The 12,572-nt window shown below is 32.6% G+C and overlaps 1 protein-coding gene across 1 annotated transcript in view; it reads right to left on the reverse strand.

Annotated features, from left to right (window-relative positions):
- The window catches only part of LOC150091028 (uncharacterized), a 41,107-nt gene extending 30,528 nt beyond the window's left edge, over positions 1 to 10,579 (reverse strand). The window contains exons 1-2 of the mRNA XM_090381273.1: positions 10,462 to 10,579; positions 10,173 to 10,331 (exon numbers count right to left, since the gene is read on the reverse strand). Coding sequence (XP_090237399.1) covers positions 10,173 to 10,331; positions 10,462 to 10,530 — 228 coding nt within the window. The 5' untranslated portion in view covers positions 10,531 to 10,579. The remainder of the gene's footprint in view (positions 1 to 10,172; positions 10,332 to 10,461) is intronic.
- Positions 10,580 to 12,572: the final 1,993 nt, after the last annotated feature.

Here is a 12,572-nt window from a genome sequence, read left to right on the forward strand (position 1 = left end):
CTATTCGCGGCCTGCAATCTTGTTTGTGATATATAAACAAAGATTTAATCACGAGTAGACTGTTTGTGTGAAACACTATCAAGACATGGTTCATGTGAAAATAAAGGGAACCTGAAACCATACAATGAAAATGCGGACATTTGAAATAGTGGCTTTTAGTTACAATTTGTGCAGCCAGATATATTGCCCATTTAATTATTTTAAAAATTTCGTGTCTTTTGAATTTTAGTGATTTATTTTCACTGTGTACCACCTAACAAGTACCACATTAGTTGATGTGATTTTTCGTGTTATGTTTATTTGACATAAATTTATTGAATTTGTGTTTTATAAAATAAAAATTACTATTTTTTACCAAGGGTGAAATACCCCCAGTCACCCTCTGGATTCAACATTGAGTGAAAGCCTTTGCATTAACAAATGACAAACTGGTCTACCATATTAGAAGCATTACTTGGGCTGATCATTAAATAAAAACTGAAGACGGCCTTTAAATCTGGAATATCATGGTAGTTTCCAAGCCATCACAAATAACATGATAAACATGCAAAGATCATGCAACTTCTTTGTTCTTAAGTATATAAGAACAGATCACAGGGAAAAAAGAACTGGCCTTTCAAAAGACGTGGGTGAAATATTTGGCTAAGATTGAGGATTTCTAACAACATTGAGAGAAGTTGAAACATGATCATTACTTTATGATTAGTAGCCAAAACAACATTCATCCTCTGAATGGAAGTCTCCCACATCTCTCTGAAATAAAAAAAAATAATAAAAAAACCCTCTCATTGACAGGTCTAGTGGTTAAGTTGTATTAGAATTATATTTTGACTATAAAGGCATAACTCATTATGAATTTATACCAGGAGGTTACTGTTTGTTATTTGGTTTTTAGGGGCATTAGCAACTAAGGCCATATTGCTCCGTGAATATGCAGTGGTCATCCCCTGACCTTTCCGCATCCTCCGTACTTGGTGGTGACGGGCTCGAACCCCGGTCTAATCAAGAAGCGTGTGTGCTGCGCACTGCTGCTCCTTCCCACATGGCTACGGAGGCGCCACCAGGAGGTCATACTGTTAATAAGACTATATACAATATAATCTTGGTAACCTTTCATCAGTGAGACCCTAATAACTGTGACAAATTAAAGCAAAGTAAATAGAGTACATAAAAATAAGAAAATTCTGAAAAGAGAATAACTTTCAAGAAAAGAATCATTCAATGAAAAATTACTACATACAAATAAAATAATCATCTTTTCTTTTTTGAGCATACTTGGTACTTGATTCTATTATTTTTTCTCCAAAAGCAGAAGTCATTTTAAATTCTTTATCATTAGTTTAAAAAAATTTATAATAATCAATAATTCTTGATTAAGAATTATAATTCTTAATCTTAATAAATTTATAATAATCAATTAATAATTCTTGATTAAGAATTATTAATCGATTAATTAATACACTCAAAGGTTTTGAGAGTATTAATTGCATCATTTCTATTCACAGTTAATTTCATTTTTGCAATAAAATATTTTGTGAAGACAGCTTTGTATATATAATGTAGTCAATTGCTATATGAGACAAATTCACAGCATCATTACCAATTAATTTTGCACTTTCTCTGCAAGACTATATCAATTCTGATGAACACTAAATGTAACATAGTCCTTGTTCCCCAAGAAATATTTGTTCAGACTTATTTTGTTATTCTGCTATAAAAAAAAAAAAAAAATTTTCAAATCCAACATGTTTGAAAAGATTTGCAATCATTTAACTTGTAATTTGATTCCAACTTTTGTGGATGGGGTAAATAGCATCAAGCAGAGTTATCCAAAGTTGTTTGGTTTGAGCAGCTATAAGATCTTCCACCAGTCACTTTCAGCACAAACATTTAAAGTTTTGTATGACTCCTTATATATAGAAATAAAAAGGAATTTACCTCAATGCTTTTTTGTAGAATACTTCAACAGGATGCACTCCTAAATTCAATCAAACATAAAACTATTTTTTAATGACTTCCTTCACTCAAAGACATATGAATGGTCTGATGTATTCGCGTTCGATAGCTAAGGTCCCCCAAGCCGACCACCAACACACAACTCTGAGTTCCAGAAGACATTATGGCACTCAGAGTTGTGTGTTGAGTGCCAGAAGACATTATGTCTGATAATACAATCATTAAAATGAATGCGGTGTATAAAAGTTAAAATAATTTAAAACAATTTTGAACAACTTGCTTACTAAAGCAGATCGGGGCTTTTCGAAGGTCTGTCTTGGTCACAGGATAGAAGTAACATGAAGTAAGCTAGTAGGAATTTCTAAAAAATGTAGAGATTATTTAATATCTTGGGGTATGCGTGCAAATTAACCACGAATCCGATTTGAGATATGCACGACGTATATTAATGGAATTTGCATGTAATTTGATTTCCAGAGTGTCAGTGATTTATAATTTAGTGTAGTTCCGCTTTACACTGAGTATCTTCAACTCGTCAAACAAAAAGGTGTGCTTCTCGTTGACGGCATGGAAAGTCAATTCATTGTTGATGGCATGAAAATCCTTCAGTACGTGCCCTAGATGCACATACTGAAGTTAAATGTTGTTTCACCCTCACATCCATCCTTGGTGAGGGGAATGAAGGGATCCTCTTACCAAGAAAGGCTTTAAGTTCTGAAAATTGCAGCAGCTAGAGACTAGGCACCTGCAAGGTGATCTGGTTGAGGTGTATAAGGCCTTGAATGGGTTGAGCACACTGAATTCTGATGGGATTCTTCCGCTTGCTCAGATTACAAACCTGAGGGAGCATAAATTCAAATTGAGAAAAGACAGTTGTAGAATAGATGTGTGGAAATTTGCCTTTAGCCAGCGGATGGTTAACTGCTGGAATAAACTTACATATTTTGTTGTGGAAGTTGATAGCTTAAATAAATTCAAGGAGGAACTAACAAAATTTTAGAGGGAATGGTTGTGTGAAATTGGTTTTTTTTTTTTTGGCTGATGCTGCATAAGCTCATATGCTTGCTTTCTTGCATTACTATTACCGCTACTACACCGCATCAAGCCTTGGTAAGATGAATCAAATTCCCTACATGAAATGAATACTATGTTGCTTATCTGTGTTGAAAATGAAGAAAGTATTGATCAATTGATTAGTTCAGTATGTGATTTTCAAATGGGTCTAGACACAATTTTAAATTCCGTATCCTTGAAAAGTTTGTTAAGTTGTTTGTGCCACTGTTCGATGTACAGAACGGAAATAAAGTATTTTTTTGGTATTATTGCTATTGACTAAAGTTCTAACTTCTAACTTATTTTTAGCCTGTATTTTAATCTGATCAATGACAGAAAGAGGATAGCCTCTATTTAAAAATCTATCAGTTGGTGTTTGGATTTCAGTGGTTAACGATAAATCCAATGTTAAATACTTATAGCTTTCAGAAATTGGTTGAAAATAATAGATCATTTATAAGCAAATGAATGGTAGCTGTTGTAATGAAGGAACATGCCCATATTTGTCAGTTTCCAATAGATATTAAATTGGATACCATTAATGTGATGAGTGAGTGTAAAATTTAAGAAATTTAATGATTTTGTTTCAGAGTTCTCTATTTAAATTCAGTCTAGGGTGTATGTTATTGAACGAATGTAAGATATCCTGAATAGCATTAGTGTCAGTGGTGCAGAGAACACTGTCCAAATATCTCCCATAATAACCTGGGGTAAAAAAGGGTTTAAAAATACATATTCGATAGCGGAAAGGTAAATTTCTGATAAGAGACTGCCCATAGGTAACCCAAAAATTTGTTTATACACTTTATTGTGAAATGTAATAAAATTAGCCTCAATTAGGAGTTAATCAAATGAAAAATTTCTTTAATGGGAAGTTTGGTATGATTGATAGGTATAGTGTTATTACTCATCATGTTGCACACTACATCTAAAATATACTCAACATTAAGGTTTCTGTATAGGGATGTAACATCCAGGGAAAAAAGGTTATCATTGTTGCATAATTTACAATCGTTCAAGCTATTGAATAGAGAATCATAGTTCTTTATGCCAAATTTAATAGACTGTCTAAAGGGTTTGATGATATTGTATAGGTAGGTCGCTAGAGATGAGAAAGCAGAATCCTCAATTTGAATTTATGCCCTCTCAGGTGATTATTCTGAGCAACAGGAAGAATCCCATCAGCATTGAGCATGCTCAAACCATTCAAGGCTTTATATACCTCAATCAGATCACCTCGCAGGTGCCTAGTCTCCAAACACTGTAATCTGCAAAACTTCAGCCTTTCTTCGTAAGAGCAACCCTTTGTTCCATTCACTAATCTTGTTGCCCTTCTCTGTACTTGTTCCAGCAGCTCTACATCCTTCTTAAAATGAGGTCTCCAGACCTGTACACAGTACTCAAGGTGTGGCCTGACCATTGCCTTATAGAAAGAAAAATTCCTGTTGGAAAAAAAGAAAAATTCCTGTATATCATTGACAAGACACCATGAGCTACTCTTAATTAATGTTAAGTAGTTAATGTTCTGTTGTATTGACTGACTAAATTGGTAAACAAAGTAGGGTTAACTTACAGTTAAGTGGATGTGCCTGATATGATCAAATTTAGCTTGCTAATATAATGTAATTTATTGAGTATTACTACCGTATCCCCCTTGTCGGTTTTTCTATTACAATATCGAAGGTCATGTAAGGCCTTACTTTCATTCCTACTTAATTTGGGTAGCTGCAGACTTTTAATGTTATTGATCGCCTGGTTTACTTTCTGTGCAATTAAATCTTTTTGTGTAATATTTCAGATATCAAATGCAATATCAATTACACACTGTTTCTTGGGTAAAAAAATGGGGTGGTAATTGTAGTTCAATTGTACTTCAATCCCTTCGATAGAATTAAAACTTGATCCTGTAATAAAGTGTATGAAGACAAATTGGTTACTTGTTGATACATAGTTGAACTATCTTTTTGGAGAGGGTTAGCGGATAAACTAGTATGATATTGGCTAGGATTATGCGATAATACATCAAAATTACATGTTCCCATGTTGTAAGCATGACCGGGGAATGTAGCGAATCTCGTATGAACTTGGTTGGGCATCCGTGATAATGTACTCAACTTATGTAAGTATCGGTTTCTGATTTCGACTGCTAATGCCTCACGTCGCACGTTAATGGAGGTTTTCAATGATGACCAATCGTTAGGGGGTAAATGTTTTTTTAGCCTGTTATGAATTTGTTTAACCTGGGAAAGATATCTGTGTTGATTAGAATACCTAGAACTTAAAGCGAATTTTTTAATAATATTGCTAGATGTGGTAATTGCTAGTTTTTTTATACTAGGAATTCTGTGATTAAAATTAACTTTAGCAAATTTAGGGATTATATTTTTTTGAAGACAATATATTAAAAATAATATGTGATGATTTTGGGATAAATATTTTAATGTAAATTTAATATAACTATGTGTTAAGATATCTAAAAAAAAAAATCTCCTATAATTTGAAAAGTTAAGGGGATGTGATAGGAGGGGTGATGAAGTTGAAAAAAATAGTCAAAGGAATTTAAATATCAACTAAGATAAAATAAAAAACAGAGCTATGATGCTCAACAAGTTCTACAATTCTACACTAATATATAGAAATAAAGAGGAATTTACCTCAATGCTTTTTTGTAGCATCATAGCTCTGTTTTTTATTTTATCTTAGTTGAAAAGAATAGCGAAAGCTTAAAAAGCGGTACTCACCTTGAAATTAATCTGCGATGGTTTACTTAGGTAGCGTGGTTAATGTTTAAGTTGAATTATTAAATTGAAAAATTAAAAGGGAGGGAAGTAGGTAAAAGTTGACTGAGTTAAATAGGCGCAAGGAAATAGAAGTGTACACATCCAATCCTTGGTTGTCATCGAAATAAAAGAAAAGAAGAATAGTTAAAAACTATGTAAGTGAATCCGGTGAAGCCAATAGTCTTTACGAGGACTTTCGTTAGTTAAAGAACGTCTTCAGTTGGCAATGTGTGGGGAGAGAACGCGCATGGTATTTTAAGAATAAAAAATTATACTCTCGTGATGCCTTTTTTGACATGTGGGAACTTTAATCTCGAGAGGTTCCAAATTGGGGAAAGATTGAAGGGGAGTTTAGAATTTAGAATTTTGAGGTTATAGTGGTGCTTGTACCATTCAATAACTAGGGCTTCATATTGAAGTATTCTGTAGCTGGATTTTAGTTTAATGATGGAAATGGCAAAGCTGACCACCCTTTAAGACCAATTGTATCATACAGCAATTCAGCTTTCGCTAATTTATCCTCCTTCCTGGTCAAAATTATAACCCCCCTTACTAAATTTTCCACATTCAAGATCAATAACACCAATCAAGCTTTTCAAAAAATTAATATCACAATATCCGATACAGACATCCTAGCTTCCTATGACGTTACTTCTCTTTACACAAATGTCCATATTCCATTTACTTTACAAGCCTTACGCAAATTCTTAGAAACAGACGATACCTTAACAAAACGTACCTCCCTTTCTATAGACCATATCCTTGAACTCACCACCCTTCTATTAGAAGCAAGATTTTTTAGATTCAACGAAAAAATCTTCCAACAAATATTTGGCTTACCAATGGGACTAGGGATTTCGGCCCCATTATCCGAAATCTACCTAGCCGCCATTGAAAGCCAAATTCTACACCCCTTTCCCCCTGAACTAAAACTATACATGCGCTATGCCGACGACATTCTTGTAATAGGCAACAGATCCATTATTGATAACCTCTTCGTAAAACTTAACTCTGTACACGATAGACTTAAATTCACCTTGAAATTGGACAAAATAATCAGATAAATTTCCTTAATCTCACTATCTATATAACAGGCACAAAATTAAATACGAAAATTTTCAGGAAAAATACAAACACCGGTAAATACTTACATTTTGCTTCTCATCACCCTCTAAACACTAAAAAGGCAGTTTTATATAACCAAATTCACAATGCACTAAAGTACAGTTCCTTACCCACTGACCTTCACAATGAAATACAGTATATCACCGACAAATTTATATCCAGAGGTTACCCCCCACCAACTTATTTTAAATACAATCCTTAATGCTAAAAATAAAATTAAATCTAACACCCCAACCAAAGACAAAAATAAAACAAACATCCGCATAGTCCTCCCTTACCACAATGAACTAGCAGGACAGTTCCGACGCCTATTTAACAACACTGATATCTCCCTTGTTTTTTCCACCTACAACAAATTAGGATCCTTCTTCAGCACCTATAAAGACACATACAAATATCCTACAAACGACCTTAATAATATTATATACCTCATTAATTGTCAACCAAACTGCAACACATGTTATATCGGAAGTACCACTACTAAATTTGGCTCATCAAAAACATCCAACACCCGTGCATACTACCATTTCCATAGTCTCATGTCTAACCAATCTGTCACAGAACTTACAACTCATGCCCAGACTCACAACCACAACCCGCTCATCGACTCTGCCATTTCCATCATTAAACTAAAATCCAGCTACAGAATACTTCAATATGAAGTCCTAGTTATTGAATGGTACAAGCACCACTCTAACCTCAAAATTCTAAATTCTAAACTCCCCTTCAATCTTTCCCCAATTTGGAACCTCTCGAGATTAATGTTCCCACATGTCAAAAAAGGCATCACGAGAGTATAATTTTTTATTCTTAAAATACCATGCGTGTTCTCTCCCCACACATTGCCAACTGAAGACGTTCTTTAACTAACGAAAGTCCTCGTAAAGACTATTGGCTTCACCGGATTCACTTACATAGTTTTTAACTATTCTTCTTTTCTTTTATTTCGATGACAACCAAGGATTGGATGTGTACACTTCTATTTCCTTGCGCCTATTTAACTCAGTCAACTTTTACCTACTTCCCTCCCTTTTAATTTTTCAATTTAACAATTCAACTTAAACATTAACCACGCTACCTAAGTAAACCATCGCAGATTAATTTCAAGGTGAGTACCGCTTTTTAAGCTTTCGCTATTCTTTTCTAGTCTATTAACACGGTACTTGAAGATTTCTAAAAATTTCGTATTATCTTAGTTGATATTTAAATTCCTTTTATTAAAATACAGGCTAAAAATAAGTTACAAGTGAGAACTTTAGTCAATAGCAATAATACCAAGAAATACTTTATTCCATTCTGTACATGAAACAATGGCCAAAGAACTTAACAGACTTTTATATTAAATAATCTTCAGGGATAAGGAATTTAAAATTGTGTCTAGACCCATTCAAAAATTACATGTTAATTAAAAGACCCATTCAAATTACAAAAATTACAAAAATCACTCTTGCAATCAATCAATACTTTCGTCACTTTCAAACACAGATAAACGACATAGTATACAACATTTCATGTAGAGAAGGTGATTCATCTAACCAAGGCTCGTCGCAGTATACGATGGATGTGAGGGTGAAACAACATTTAGCTCCAGTACGTGCATCTAGGGCAGGTACATCAGAATTGGCTTTCCAGCCATTAACAAGAATCACACCTTTTTGTTTGACGAATCGAAGATACTCAGTATTCAACAGAACTATGCTAAATTATTAAATCACTGAAACTCTGGAAATTAAATTACACACAAATTCCATTAATATACATTGCGCATATCTCAAATTGAATTCATGGTCATTTGCAGGCATGTACCAAGATATTAAATAATCTCTAAATTTTTTAGAAATTCCCACTAACTTACTTTGTGTTACTTCTATCCTGTGACCCATACAGACCATCGAAAAGCCCTGGTCTGCTTTAGGAAGGAAGTTGTTCAAAATTGTTTTAAATTATTTTAACTAATTTAATTATTTTAACTTTTATACACCGCAATCATTTTAATGATTGTATTATCAGACAATGTCTTCTGGCACTCAGAGTTGTGTGTTGGGGGACCTTAGCTATCGATCATGGATATGTCAGACCATTTATATGTCTTTGAGGGAAGGAAGCCATTAAAAAATAGTTTTACATTCAATTGAATTCAGGAGTGTGTCATGTTGAAGTATTGAGGTAAATTCCTCTTTATTCCTATATATTAGTGTACAAATGTAGAACTCAGATATCATAGCTGTTTTTTTATTTTATCTTAGTATGACTCCTTAATATTATGGATGTAAAGCAGATGCCATGTTTGTTACCGAATAAAACACAACCATATTTATATGTGAAACATTTCTAGCCAATCATTAGAAACTTGGAAATCTTTTTTTTCTCCTAATTTTATCAACAAATTCAAGAGATGCCTCTTTTCAGGAAAGGTATTATTATTAGCCATATGGTGCAAGGAAGTCTGAGGCTTATGCGAGAGAGAGTCACAAGCAGAGAGGAATCACCTAGAAAAAGAAAATGATGCTGAGGACCCTGAGTGTGCCAAGCCCATACTCACCAGATGTGATGAGCCCCTGGGGTGAATTAAAAGTTAAAGATGGTATTCTAAAGCTGCATTACCAAAGTTTGGTGAAAATTAATGAAAGACTGTGGGAAGATTTAATTAACTGACAAACACACAACTCACTCTTACATTATTTGTGAGCATGTGGGTAGAACTTACCTCACTATTCAAAAGGAGTACCACATGGTAAGGTGCCTGACATATTTTGTCTTGACTGATGAAATTTACACTGCCACAACAAACTCGCTTTATAAAATAAAATAAACTGAATGGATAAAAATAAAAGAGCAGAGAGGGGAATTGCAAGCCAAGTAAACAATACGAATTAATTTTTATACAAAACAGTCAGCCATTCTATTTCAGACATATGAAAAAGAGAAGGTGATATTACCAATTTAAAAAATTGTCAGGGCAGTGATGCTTTTAAATAAATAGTAATATGCTCTTTCTTGGGATGTGCTATTCATTTGAAATATAAATTGTTCAACACACAGCAACCTATTTATTATAAAAAAGTAGTTACTTATGAAAAGTGATTTAAAAAGTAAAAAAATTTCCTTATTTTAACCTGGAAAATAAAAATTGTTTATTGCATTTTCTTGTAACTGTATTAAAACATCAGTAGCTTATTTTAGCTTATTTTATTTCAGTAGCAGTTCTAAAACTAATATTAAAGGAGAAAAAAAATAATAAAATATTTGAATCTTTACCAGAGAAATTAAAGGTGAAGCATTGGCACACACTTTACAAAGTGCAGCCAACATTTTTTGTGAATCAAGAGCATCACTTTCATTTGCAGTTTGAGTTATATAGACAAGAATTCCCAGCAGAAAAGTCGCTGTATAAAATAGCTGCTCATGAATTCTTTCCTAAGAAAAATAATTTATTAAAATAATTTAGATCATTATATTAATTCTTAGATTTTTCGTTAAAAATCAATGTTACATATAACTGATGTGCTAAACTAAGAATTTTCTAAAAATTCAAGAAAATACTTACTTTGTTTTCTACGTAATAATAATAAACTGCAAGATAACAAGTTCTTGTTACTAGTGAAACTGAATTCATTATTATCAAGAGCACATCATCAATTCTAACAGAATAACAGAACTGCAAAAATGCACTGAAATTGAATGAGTAAAAACATTAACCAATCAAAACCTAAAAAATTGTTAAAAATTGATATTACTATAGAAAATTGTTCAAAAACTACTACTGTATCTTTAAACTATGGCAATGAATGGTGTTAAAAGAAAAGTGAACTAGGAAGTATTCATAAATTATACAAAGCTTTGTCAATCATTACCAATGATAAAAAAATAACAATAATAATAATTTCAGTACAATACAATACAATAATTATTCGAATAAGAAAATTGTTACAAATCAGATAACTTGTCAAGGAGTAGTTGGTGCCTTATAAACAAGTTTTAATTGTTCAAGTAAACTGAAACAAACCCATTATACAAGAAATGTTCTACCCTTCTGGGGAGAAGGGAATAAACATCTTTATTCTACCTTATATAGTTCTACAGACAAAAGAAAAATATTATCATTCTACAAGTTCATATTGGATTATATACTTTTTTTACTAAAAATCTGAGCTTACATTCCATGAATTGCTAGGATAATAATTTCATGGTTTGCTAGGATAACAATTTCATGGTTTACCTGTGACACCCATAGTAGTAGTAGTAGTAGTATTAATAATTAATATATTTTTAATTGAAATATAATATATTAAAATTAATAAAATAATATATAATTAAATAAGTTGAACAGTCAATAAATAATAGCAATAATCCTATAATTCCATAATACTCTAATTCTACATAACAAATAATTTAATATGTATAAAGAATTCCTAGAAATATACTTGCAATTCGTTAGGTTGTTCAAATATATCATATCATCATTATCCAAATCTGTTATCCAGTGGGCATTCAGGTCATTTATGATGACAGTAAAAATCAGTCCTTCTGGATCATCAGTCTTCCATTCATTATTTTCTTTGGTGCTAAGCTATCTCCTGTTAGGTCTTTATTCCAAGCCCAGATAATCACCTTATTCCTCTACTGCTTGCTTGACACTAATCAATCTGCCTTCTTCTTGGTCTGCTTCTAAGGTCTATTATTTTTCATGTTTACACTGAACATCTGTTTAGCTAATCACCCACTCCCATTCTTCAACATGCCCATATCACTTAAGTTTGCTTCACTTACCTTTGATTAGATATTTGTAACCAAGATTTCTCTCCAATTCCTCTCCAGTTCCATTCTGTAAATGGAACTGGAGAGCAATTTTCCATTTATTTCTGAAAAATTACAATTTTTGATCAATGAACTGATTCAAAATTGTCATTATTTCAGTTCCAACAATCAATTACTTTACTGATGAAGTCAAATTTCCATGCATCAAATTTGAAACCATCTTTTTCCCCCCTTCATTTAAATTTATATCCCTTTGTGTGTGTTGTGGGAGAAAGAATAAGAATGTCGTCAAAACGGTTAGTTTGCTCAACTTTTTAAAACCTTCAATCAGGTCAACATAAAAATACCTGGTTTCCAGATGCTGCAACTTAAACAATTCTAGCCTTTCTTGGTAAGAATACCCTCTTTGTGCCCTCCACTAATCTTGTTCTTCTCTACACCCTTTCTAACAGCTCTATAGATTTCCTAAAATGAGATTCCCAATCCTGTATGCAGTATTTCCATATGTGGCTTAACCACTGCATTATGCAATGGGATAATTGGGAGCAGTCTGTTCATATACATGAAAAAGTGCACTCCAGGTGATTAACTAGAGCACCATCCAATAGACAAATTAGGTGATTACCTAGGGGCCAAATTCAAGGGAAAAATATTGTCTCAAAAAAAATTATAACCTTAAAAAAAATAAATAAAAATGTTATTATTTCAATTCCTGTGCATATATGGACAAACTATGAATTTATTAATATTTCAAATCTTTTATTTATTGCAAAGATAAATAATATTTTACTGAAATTCTTTTTTTTAATTGGCAACATGGGGATAAAAAGATCCACTCCACAATTTTGATAAGAAATAATTTAACCATTTTGCTGAGTGGCAGAGTTATTTTATTTCTCA

The sequence above is a fragment of the Mastigoproctus giganteus genome, chromosome 1, assembly GCF_048544385.1.
Source record: "Mastigoproctus giganteus isolate SK-2022 chromosome 1, ASM4854438v1, whole genome shotgun sequence".
Taxonomy (NCBI): Eukaryota; Metazoa; Arthropoda; class Arachnida; order Uropygi; family Thelyphonidae; genus Mastigoproctus; species Mastigoproctus giganteus.